This window comes from Talpa occidentalis, unplaced genomic scaffold (genome assembly GCF_014898055.3).
Source record: "Talpa occidentalis isolate TD23 unplaced genomic scaffold, MPIMG_talOcc4v2.1 talOcc4.3, whole genome shotgun sequence".
NCBI lineage: Eukaryota > Metazoa > Chordata > Mammalia > Eulipotyphla > Talpidae > Talpa > Talpa occidentalis.
In genome coordinates this window covers 120,797,923-120,810,228 of record NW_023603184.1, presented here as the reverse complement: position 1 = coordinate 120,810,228, position 12,306 = coordinate 120,797,923, and the positions used below count along the sequence as shown (strand labels likewise).

The following is a 12,306-nucleotide window of genomic DNA, read 5'->3' as shown; positions in this document are numbered from 1 at the left end:
AGGAAAATTACTGACTGTAGGAATAAGCCTAGTTCTGAAAGCATACAAAACACTTGCAAATTCAGGTGCCCCTCCTTGGCCCCCCACCTACTTTAGTGGTGATAAATTTATTCTCATAGTTTTCTGTGAAGCTTAAATGCTGCTTACTGAAACAGTTTTGCACATATCTTAAAATAGGAATGCCAATTTAAGAAAAACCTCATTTTTGATCATTTACCCGCAAAGCTTCAATTATAGTCAGGCTCTTGCATGCTTTTGATAAGTACAAACAATACATAACTAGTATTTTTTATTTCTTGTCTCAGACTATTTAAAAAAAAAAAAACAACTTTAAGACAAAATTGACTCTAGGAACTTTATGGGCCTACCATAAATTCAATTTTAGGATTCCAGATCTGTCAAGACCACTTCATTTTGTTCAGAATCAGTATCCAAGAATCCTAGTCTTTCCTTTATAGATTTACTGCAGATGGGAGGAAGTTTGAGGTGGAGAATGAATGAGGTTCTCATTTAATAAAGAAGACAATTTAGAAATCCACATTAATAAAATTGGCCTATCTCACTTATCCTAGCTTTACTTTACTTCCTTAATCTCTCACCTCTGCTTCATCTCAAGATTAATCTTCCTCTGCTGTGCATTCTTTTTTTTTTTTTTTTTTTTCTTTAAGATTTATTTATTTATTTATACAAGCACTGGGTACAGTCAGAAGCATGGGAGGGTGAGAGAACTCGCCAGAGCCAGAGCGGGGAGCAGAGCAGGCAGAAGGACCGAAGTACACTGCTGAGGGGAGCAGCGGGCGGCAGGAGAGGTCCGCGCGCCATGTGGGACCCTCCTCCGGTGGCCGGGGAGCAGCCGGGGATCGAACCGGCGCCGCAGAGACTGCGGGCAGCTCGCAACCCAGCGCTCAACCGCTGCGCCACAGGGGAGGCCCTGCTGTGCATTCTTAACGTTGTATTCAACTCTCCTCTGCCCTTAAACTTGCATAATTAAATTCACCAAAAGTACATTTTTATACAGTAAAATCAAGCATGTACCTACTATAAGAATTAGCAGTCCTACTCCTAGGTATTTACCCAAGTGATATTAAAGCTATAGTAACTGAAAAATCTGTACCTAAATGTTTACAGCATCCTTATTTGTAATTGCTACAAACCACAAATAGCTTGAATGCCACTCAAAGAAGGTATAAACACTACTGCATTGGAATACTGCATGGTAATAAAAAGGCACAAACACTGTTGACACAACATGAAAAATGTAGTTTTATGGGTTCAGATGAATTACAAGAGTATTATACATACATATAATTGCTTCACAAATGTGTATGTTGCCACTGGGAGATCTATTATTGTCCAGCCACTAGCAGAGAGGATCCGTTTTTCTTTGTCTTCACATCTGAATGTTTCAAATTTAGGAGTCAAAATTAGAAGGGAATTAGGCCAGAACAGAGTATTTTGTCATTTTGGTCATAACTGAACTAGGGAGAGATTGACATAAACATTTCTTTTATCTCCAAGTCTTTAGTATTTTGGACATCTGTTTATTTTGGATTTGCTCACAAATCTCTCTCACCACCCCTCCACCCCCCTTTTTTGAGGTAACATGGGTTTATCTCTCTTCCCACCTGGGCTCTTAAGTTGGCGGGTCTGACAGATTTTAGCCTATTTGAGGCATACCAGTCTGTCCTCCTAACATGTGCCCAAGGTACTTTCTTCAGACTACCACACTGAATTTGTAAATGGAAAATGAAGACTGCTTGGTTGGCCCAGTCCACCCATTTGTGTTTTGTGTCTGGATATGATGATGGTAGCATTTGTGGTCTTTAAAAGAACCTATTTACCTAAAAGTGATACCACTCCCTAGTGGTTTAAAATTTTTAAATGCCTTTATCCTGCAGAAATAGAAATGTTCAGAAAGAAAAAACTGAAAAGTAAATCTCCAATCAGTACCCTTTATTTAGCCAGTCTGTTAACTAACCATTGAGAGCCAGTCTGTTAAAATACCACTGTATTTCAGGAGACAAAGTATATGAGGGTGGATAGGAAAGGGAAGCAAATATGGAGCAAACTTTTTTTTTTTTTTTTAAGATTTATTTACTTATTTTTATACAAGAACTGGGGCACAGGCCAGATGCGCGGGAGGGTGAGAGGACTCACCAGAGACAGAGCGGGGAATAGAACAGGCAGACCGACAAAATACACTGCTGAGGGGAGCAGCGGGCGCAACAGAGAGGTCTGCCATGCCATGTGGGACCCCTGCCCGCTGGGATTGAACTGGTGCTGCAGAGGCTGCAGGCAGCCCCACAGCGCTGTGCTCAACCCACTGCGCCACCAGGGGAGGCCCAAAAATGAAACTTTAAAAAAAAATTACTTAAACAAAAGTGAAGAGAATAGTAAAATGAACCACCCAGTTAAATTGAAGATATTTCTCTTTGAGTAATCATGGGTGAGACCCCTGACCATTTAGGCTACTTGTAACAGTCTTGAGGTTAAGGATACAGGAAAAGTAACTGGAAATGGTGTGGTGACACACTGAAAATTTTGAGGTCTGGTCACAAACTGTGCTGCTCATTTTGGTAATAAAACCATCCCATTAGTTTGAGTTCCCTGAGACTTACACACTGCTGGGGAAATGTGGTCCCACTGTGCTATCGACGAGATAAATTTCTGCTTTAAACCACAGCTGTCTTGAGGAAATATAGGGGTTTTGCTCCCTTGCTGCATGTTGGGTATTTGTATTATGCCATTTAAGTCTTTTCCTTTTGCTCCATGCAACTAGTAAATGATCTTGTTTATAAAGTGCCTGGTCTCAAAGGGCTAGAATTTCAATTAGCAATGTAAACATTTGTTAGGCCACAGAAATCACTGGCAGTAGATACTTTTCTTAATACATTAGTGTATTATTCATATTATTGAAATAAATATTAGCTTGTAATTTAAAGTAACTTTGTCAGGAAACACTAAAAGTTGTTTGAAAGACTATTCTTTATTTATTTATTTATTTATTTATTTTATAGAGGCATGTTTTCTTTGTTTGTTTGTTTGTTTGTTTGTTTATACATGCACTGGGTACAGTCAGAAGCGCGGGAGGGTGAGAGAATTCACCAGAGCCAGAGCGGGGAGCAGAGCAGGCAGAAGGACCGAAGTACACTGCTGAGGGGAGCAGCGGGCGGCAGGAGAGGTCTGCACGCCATGTGGGACCCTCCTCCGGTGGCCCGGGAGCAGCCGGGGATCGAACCGGCGCCGCAGAGGCCGCGGGCAGCTTCGCAACCCAGCGCTCAACCGCTGCGCCACCGGGGAGGCCCAGACTATTCTTTATTTAAAAGAGACTAAGGAGACATGACAATTAAATACAGTGTCTGGTGCTGTATTGGACCATAGATTAAAGAACATCCATTAAGAGTGTTATTAGGGCCAGTGGGTACATTTGAAGCTGGATGATAATAATAGATGATATCACATCAAGGTTTAATTTCTTGAGCATGCTAATATCATGGTTATATACGAGGTTGTCCTCAATCTAGAAATAACATGGCTGAACTATCAGGGTTGTAAGTGGCTCAGAAAATTTTTATATACATGCATATAATTTTATCTCTAAGGTGTATAAAGTTGGTAAATACAGGTGAAAATATGTGGGTGGTAATTGTACTATTTATTGAGGGGAAGTTTGGGAGCCAGTTGATACTTTATTCACAGATGTTGGAGCTAATCACAATATAGTGCTTGTGGAGTGAGATATGGCTAGACTTCATTCATTGAGTGCTTATGGGTTTTTGTTCATTATTTCATTTAATTCTTTAAAAAGACTGTTGTAGAGAATTCAGACGCATAGATTAAATAACAGAAAGAGCCTTTCTGTGAAGGGAGATATTTTGGTTCCAGTACTCCCACTCTTAATCATAAAACTATTGTCATCTTGATTGAATGTATGCTAAAAAAATTTAGACTGTCCTTTATTGTTTTACTGTTTGGAGTGTGGCTCCAGATGTTTAGCATATCACCTGGGAGCTTGTTAGGAATGCAGAAACCTGGGTCTGAACCCTGTCTGCATTTTTTTTTTTTTTTAAACTTTGCAAGCCCTACTTTATTTTTTTATTAGATTTTATTAATTAATTAATTAATTTATATACAAGCACTGGGGTACAGTCAGAAGCGCTGGAGGGTGAGAGAATTCACCAGAGCCAGAGCGGGGAGCAGAATAGGCAGAAGGACCGAAGTACACTGCTGAGGGGAGCAGTGGGAAGCAGGAGAGGTCTGCGCGCCATGTGGGATGGGACTCTCCCCCGGAGGCCTGGGAGCAGCCAGGGATCTAACCGGTGCTGCAGAGGCTGCTGGCAGCTTCACAACCCAGCGCTCAACCATTGTGCCACCAGGGAGGCCCCCAGTATGCATTTTTAACTAGTGTGTAATTTGTTAGAATTTCACAATTGAAGATCAGTCTCAGTAGGTCTGGGTTTGTTTGTTTTTTTTTTTTCCCCATTCTGATAACATTGAGATTATTTAATCTTGAGTGTTGTCCTTGGTCCCTGATCAACGTGAACAGTATGAACAGTATTTTTTTTTTTTTAGTTGAGGAAAGATTTAGAATTCAACAATAATAAACTTGTGTAGCTAGGTAATTTATTTTTGTAATTTAAAATACATGAACCTTGATCATTGTTACATAATTTTACTTAAATGGAACTCTGTTACGATTACTTAAATTACAATTGTGTTGAAGTCACTGGCTCTGAATGACTAGCATTTCAAACTGATTAGAAGTCTCCTAACAGTTTTATTCCTTGGTGTTTTTTTTTTTTTTTTTTTAGATTAGTGTGATTTTTTCTTTTTATTGAGATATAATTGGCATAGCAATCTCAGGTATACAGTATAGTGATAACTGTAGTTGTATACATAGCTAAATGATCACAGGAAGTCACAACACAATTATAAAATTTTTTTCTTAGTGATCTCAACAACTCAAACACAAATACAGTATTATTAACTATAGTTACTATGCTGTACAACTCTTGTCAACCAATTCTTAAGGTAAAGGTAATTTGTGGCTGATAAAGTATGAAGAATCTCTTTCTGTACAAAAGTTTTGTCTGTTGAGGTAGAGGAAAGATACTAAATGTGTTACATTTAAATATCTTGGTACTATGTATAGTATCAAGTACTTGATATAGTTCTGCTATCTCCTTGTGTAATTATTTTACAGTTTCTGTATTTGTAAGAATAGTGTGATAATACTTAAAGAAATATATTATGTTGGGAGTGATTTGAAAAAATGAAATTAAAAGAATTTGTATCAATAAATGTGTTAACTTTATTTGTAGATATTGAAGCACAGATTCGAGAAATTCAAGGCAAAAAGGCAGCTCTTGATGAAGCTCAAGGAGTGGGCCTTGATTCTACAGGCTATTATGACCAGGAAATTTATGGTGGAAGTGACAGCAGATTTGCTGGATATGTGACATCAATTGCTGCAACTGAACTTGAAGATGTAAGTTACAAAGCATTAAGAGTCAAGTATGTTTTTGATGAGAGCAATAAATAAAAAGGAATTTTCTGTTTGATTCATCTGTTTAATCTGGGGTGACAGTTCTTTTGGATGGTGAAACTATTAAAGGTGTACTTGATTTCTAAGGTTCAGAATTCTCACTGGAGTTCAATTCTGAATCTTTATGTGAAAGACTAGCTTGTTTATCCAGCAGTACCACTTGCAAATCATTATAAAGTAAATCCCTATTGTTACTCACTGAGCTCTTGTCTACTGTAGTCCAGGTGAAAAGTGACTGGCTTGTACCAATCATCTGTCCTTGTAACTTTTGATTTGTGGCTTATACTTGATCCCGTTTTTTTCCCCTTGGCATTTCTTGTGAGTGGAATATTTCCTATTACTGATATTGTGGATTTTGTTTCAGTTACTCTGGAGTATGACCACTACTCATTTTAAAATACATTCTTCAATATATATTTCACCTAGCTTATGTTTTGTTGCACCATCCCAGATTACCCAATTTGATGAAATAACAATACATTTTTGTGTGATTCAGTAATAAATGTATATCGATGATCAAATTTGTTACTTTTATGAAATTCAAGCCTTGTTATTCCATGGTTGGTACCTTTTATTGGTGCCGTGGGGAGGGGGGCAGGGTGGAGAGAAATGGAAAAGTTCCAAAAGTAAAATTTCTAGAAGCTACTGAAGCTTCTAGTTTGCATTTTCATGCTTCAATGGAAAGAGACCACTGTGACCAGAAGCTGAGGGAGAAATTGTCATTTCATTTTTAAATAAAGGAAATGAGGTGTTAAGATCTTTTAGAGTTACCTTGTGTTGCACTTCTTTTACTAGCAGAGTAACAATATAATATTCTGTTAAATATACTAAGGAATTTACATTAAAATCCATTACTTTTTGCTTGTTTCTGTTAAACCATATTTAAAATTCATGAGTTAAAAAAAAACTCCGAGAATTCTAAGTAAGCTGTTTGTAATTTCTAAATATGAAAAACAGATTTCATCATGATTTTGGTGAGAAAATGAAATACTAAGGTTTTTCTAATCTGTACTTAAATTTTTCTAATTGACTTCAACACAGAGATCATTCCTTGTTTAAGAGTAAAGATAATTAAATTCAATTCCCTGAATTGGTTTTTGAGTTGAAAAAGAACCCTTGTTTACAAGTTTTATGAATTTAGGTTTTAGATTTCTTGTTGAATCTTTATATATTCCTTCTGATGTTTAAGTTCTAACATTTGTTTATGACTTTTTGGGGGCATTTCATTGCAGGATGACGATGACTACTCATCCTCTACAAGTTTGCTTGGTCAGAAGAAGCCAGGATATCATGCCCCGGTGGCATTGCTTAATGATATACCACAGTCTACAGAACAGGTAACTTTTTTTCCTCCAGACCCCAGTTTATTCAGCTAAAGTTGAATATGTTAGGGCTTCCCTGGTGGCCTAGGAGTTAAGTCTCAGTGCTACCTCCACGACGGCCTGAGTTTTATCTCTAGCCAGGGAGCTGGCACAGCAGACCTCTGCTATCTCGCCTGCTGCTTGCCTTAGTGTATTTCAGTAGATCCACCTGTTCTGCTTCTCACTCTGTCTCTTGTGAATCCTCTGACACCCCCCACCCCACCCTGCACCTCTGGCCTACACCCCAGTTCTACTATACAAAAATAAATAGAATCTTTTAAAAAAAAAATTGAATATGTCAGTTTCCATAGAAACTCACAGATTTGTGAACCAAGTTATTAGTTTTTTTTTAAAGATTTATTTATTTATATTTTATTTATTTATTTATTTATACATGCACTGGGTACAGTCAGAAGTGCAGGAGGGTGAGAGAATTCACCAGAGCCAGAGCGGGGAGCAGAGCAGGCAGAAGGACCGAAGTACACTGCTGAGGGGAGCAGCGGGCGGCAGGAGAGGTCTGCGCGCCATGCGGGACCCTCCTCCGGTGGCCGGGGAGCAGCCGGGGATCGAACCAGCGCTGCAGAGGCTGCGGGCAGCTTCGCAACCCAGCGCTCAACCGCTGCGCCACCAGGGAGGCCCCCAAGTTATTAGTTTTAAGGAGAATTGGTTGAGAGAATGATTTGGGGAGAATTAGAGATAATAATTTATTTTATAAAGGTAATCATTTCATGAAGTAATGAACTATGGAAAGGCAGACATGCATATTGTATTTTTACGTGCCTTTTCATGTTAACATCTGGTAAAATGATAGCCTTATTGGTAGGCATTTATTATCATGTTCTAATTTATTTATGATATTCTTTTTGATTTTTCTCTCTTTTCAGTATGATCCGTTTGCTGAGCACCGACCTCCGAAGATTGCAGATCGGGAAGATGAATACAAAAAACACAGGCGGACCATGATAATTTCCCCAGAGCGTCTTGATCCTTTTGCAGATGGTAATTCTTTCCCACCTTTCTATAAGTATTTAATATTTGTATTAAGTTGTCTTTAGCCCTTTGATTTTTTTTGGCATGCTTATGAATTTGCTTTTCTTTTTAAAAATCCCCCTTATAGATTTGTATAGATTTGGTTGAAGTCACAGATACCATATTCTTCATCTTTATAATGCAAGTTTTCTTTCCAGGTAGAAGGACAAGAAAATAATGAGCCAATGCCATAGAAACGCAAAGGGTTAAAGGTTTTTCTTTTACTTTTGTTTTGGGTACGCTTTCTATACTTTGAACAAATGTGTTTTTCTGCTCAAAATACTTTGAAATTATTGAAAGTTTCATTCCAAATCCTAGATTTTTAGGATTATTACTTTTGAGAAACTGTTTCTCACATTAGAGCTTCCCCCCATATTGCTCTAAATATAGTTTAGTAAATGCACCTACCTTGCTCTAAGCATACTGAAAGTTAAAAGTATGTATACAAAAAAGACTTTGATATTTTTAATAGTTGGAGTCTGTTTTGCTAATTTTAGTGTGCAGGTCAGCACAAGGGGCATAATGAGCCTGATGGAAGCTTTCCTCAGGTGAGTGAGTTTCAAAATCACAATAAGGTGCCTGTTTCTTAAAATTAGATTCTGCTGCAGGTTTACAAATTAGACTTTCAGCCTGCATGAATTAGTAGGGATATTCTTTTTTTACTTGCATAATTGTAATTGATTTAAACATGTGTGTCAGAATTCACAGGCCCATACTAACTGTCCTTAATTTCTTTCCTACAGCAGTACTGCTATATGCCAGTCCTGTCTGCATTCTTAAGGGTGCAGTTCAACACATCCTCTCTAGATTATGGTGAAAAAGTATTCCAAAGGAAGTCATATCAGAGCTAGTGTCAGAAAGAATGACACTACCAATTGGGCATGATCTTCAGCATAGGAAATGTCTAGAATTTATTATTTTTTCCTAAATTGTGATGCTATACTACTTGTATAGCTAATTATCACATTTCTGAAAACATGAGTGTGCCTCTTTGAATCTTACTATGTATTGTTTGGGCTTCTTTAAGATGTTTTGAAGTTTGAAAAGCAAATACTGAAACTAACCAAGAGACCAACACATCTCTTTGTACACCACTTTTCTGTGTGCATCATAACTGTGATAGAAGTAATATATTTCAAATAATATGTTTCCAGTTGTAATTTATACTTCTAGGAAGATAAAAATATGTTTCTGGGTCAACAAAACTTAGAACATGAAGCCCTTTTTAGTAACATAACATCAGATTTAAGATTATAGGTTATTTTAAAAAATCAGATATTCTAAACTATAACTGTTGTAGAACATGTATGAAGAACTTGTATAGTCATAGTTATTTGTAGTCAGGATTTTAACAGCTTGCAACAGGTAATGTTTTGAATATAAATATCTTTCCAAAGTGTTACTAATGGTAAAGAGATAATTTTCTAGGCTTCTATTCTGCTGCTTGAAGTCAGAACTGCTGATGGAGACAAAGGCACGAAAGTGTACGTATTCCGGATTAGCAACCCAGGAACCCATCACTTCTGAAGACTAAACTGTGCTGTCATTTTGTTTTTATATGCATTAAAATATTTGTTTTAAACTGCTGTAGATGTGTTTGTGTTCAAACAGGTTAAATTGATCAGCAAACTCAATAAAAAGTAAGATGTATAATTATTAAAGTTTTACATCAAAAAGTAAATTAAATGATTATGGAATAACTTAATATTAGAGCAGGGCAGATAAATCATTTGTACCTAATTATCCTTTATTTATTGTACTCTTGTCCTGTTGCTGTTCTTTTCTGCAGGAGGGAAGACACCTGATCCCAAAATGAATGCTAGAACTTACATGGATGTAATGCGAGAACAACATTTAACTAAAGAAGAGGTATGTGAATCTGCTCTTTAATGATTGAGAGAATATAAAGAAAGTTGCTATTAAGGGACTTTTTCCTTGTTATTTGCTATAATATTTTAATGCTATTAGTAAACATTGAGAAAGAACCTTACATAAAATTCTACCATCTCCAAATTAGAATTCCTATTTTTTGGGAAGATTTTATTTATTTCTTTTAAAGATTTATTTTTTTATTTATACAATAGCTGGGGTAGAGGCCAGAGGCATGGGAGGGTGAGAGGATTCACCACAGACAGAGTGGGGAGCAGAACAGGCAGCTCAACTGAAATACACTGCTTGAGGGGAGCAGCGGGTGAATCAGGAGAGGTCTGCTGCGCCATGTAGGTAGCTCTGTGGCTGGGGATGGAACTCGTGCTGCAATGGCTGAGGATAGCTTTATAGGTTGCATCTTAACCTCTTGCACCACCAGGGAGTTCCCTAAACTTCATTTTTTTTTTTTTTTTTAAGATTTATTTATTCATGCATGAAAGAACCAGGGTACAGGCCAGATGTGCAGGAGGGTGAGAGGATTCACCAGAGACAGAGCGGAGAACAGATCAGGCAGGCAGACTGAAGCACTGCTGAGGGGCACAGCATGCGAGGCAGGAGAGTTGTGCCGCGCATGTGGGATTCTCGCTGGCCGGCCAGGATCGAACCCACACTGCAGAGGCTGCGGACAGCCCCACAGTGTGGCACTCAACTGCCTGCGCCACCAGGGGAGGCCCTAAACTTCACATTTTTATATCCCTTACTAGCCCCTGACCCCTGAACATATAGACAGATGTGCATGTGTGTGCGTACACACACCCACCACAACCCCCATTTGTGGGGTAGGGGATGGATTTGAATCTAGTGTGTAAGGAAAAAGCCATATAGTTAAATTACTCCTTGAAAAATCCCTAGTTTGGGGACCTCCCTGGTGGCATAGGGGTTAAATCTCGGCGCTATCACTCTGTCACTGCTGTGACCTGAGATTGATCCCCCAGCAGGGAGCTAGCCGACATACGGTGCAGTAGACCTCTCCTGCCTCACCTGCTGCACCCCTGGCAGTGTAGTTCAGTAGATCCACCACTGTTCTGCTCCCTACTCTGTCTCTGGTGAATCTTCCTCCCCACCTCTGAACTATAGCCCAGTTCTTTTTTAAAAAGATTTATTTATGCATACAAGTTTCTGTTACCCTACAGAGATCACCGTATTTTAATAGTTAATCTCCATAATTTTATTATGGACATATAGATTTGGTTATGAGGGTTAAATGGAATATTGGAAGCTCATTTTGAAATCTCAGGATGCATATAATGTGCATTTATGACGACATTATAAATATTTTCATAAATAAAGTAATAAAGTCAACAAATTTTAACTTTTTTACTTTTTACCACTTTTCTTTATGTTGTATAGTCTTTATTTCTATTTTTTTTTTAAAGATTTATTTTTATTTATTTATTTATATAAGCACTGGGTACAGTCAGAAGCGCGGGAGGGTGAAGATGTGTATTCACCAGAGCCAGAGCGGGGAGCAGAGCAGGCAGAAGGACTGAAGTACACTGCTGAGGGGAGCAGTGGGCGGCAGGAGAGGTCTGCGCGCCATATGGGACCCTCCTCCGGTGGCCGGGGAGCAGCCGGGGATCGAACCGGCGCAGCAGAGGCTGCGGGCAGCTTCGCAACCCGGTGCTCAACTGCTGCGCCACCGGGGAGGCCCAGTCTTTATTTCTATTTTATGAGTTATAAATTAAACCCTACTTTTCAGTGAAAGCATTTGGTTTTATACCATTGACTGAAAATTTTACTGTCACTGTGTTGTAAATTTTGTACTTTCTCTTCCTTTGTGCAGAAAGACAGTGTGTAAAACTTGAAATACAGAAAAGAGAGGGGGAAATAAGTAATGGAGCCACTAGTAGCATGGAAAAGAATGAAGAATAAAAGAAGATATTAAATAGGAGTTATTGTACAAATGATGAGTATATTCAAAACACCTTAAAGGCTTTCCCTGAGTTATGTATATATTTTTCAGAGAGAAATTAGGCAGCAACTAGCAGAGAAAGCTAAAGCTGGAGAACTAAAAGTCGTCAATGGAGCAGCAGCTTCCCAGCCTCCCTCAAAACGAAAACGGCGTTGGGATCAAACAGCAGATCAGACTCCTGGTGCCACTCCCAAAAAACTGTCAAGTTGGGATCAAGCAGAGGTAATTTCTTTTTATTACTGATTTAAATTTTTTTCCCCCTTGGAGTGTTTCCGTCTGATTATATTACTTTAACTAAACATCACAGTCCAGGCAGCTCAAACACATTTATTTTTTCACATTCTGGGAGTTCACAGTCCCAAGACCAAGGTGCCGAACAGGGTTGATATCTGGTGAGAGCTCTCTCTCTCTGGTTTTCAGATGATTGCATTTTAATGTGTCCTCACATGGCCCCCTTTGTGCAGAGTAAGCTCGGGCGTCTGCTTATAGGGACACCATTCCTATCAGAACAGGGCCCCACCCATATCACC

General features: G+C 38.6%; 1 protein-coding gene across 4 annotated transcripts in view; it reads left to right on the top strand.

Moving 5' to 3' along the window:
- Positions 1 to 12,306, top strand: part of SF3B1 (splicing factor 3b subunit 1) — a 43,299-nt gene that overhangs the window by 14,968 nt on the left and 16,025 nt on the right. For 2 of the 4 annotated variants that reach the window (XM_037523760.2, XM_054699966.1), the window contains exons 3-7: positions 5,322 to 5,488; positions 6,778 to 6,882; positions 7,791 to 7,905; positions 9,725 to 9,804; positions 11,828 to 11,998. In XM_037523760.2, the coding sequence (XP_037379657.1) occupies positions 5,322 to 5,488; positions 6,778 to 6,882; positions 7,791 to 7,905; positions 9,725 to 9,804; positions 11,828 to 11,998 (638 nt within the window). Of the gene's footprint in view, positions 1 to 5,321; positions 5,489 to 6,777; positions 6,883 to 7,790; positions 7,906 to 9,363; positions 9,518 to 9,724; positions 9,805 to 11,827; positions 11,999 to 12,306 lie in introns of those variants that run through there. The other 2 variants (XM_054699967.1, XM_037523761.2) reach the window with 2 other exon arrangements.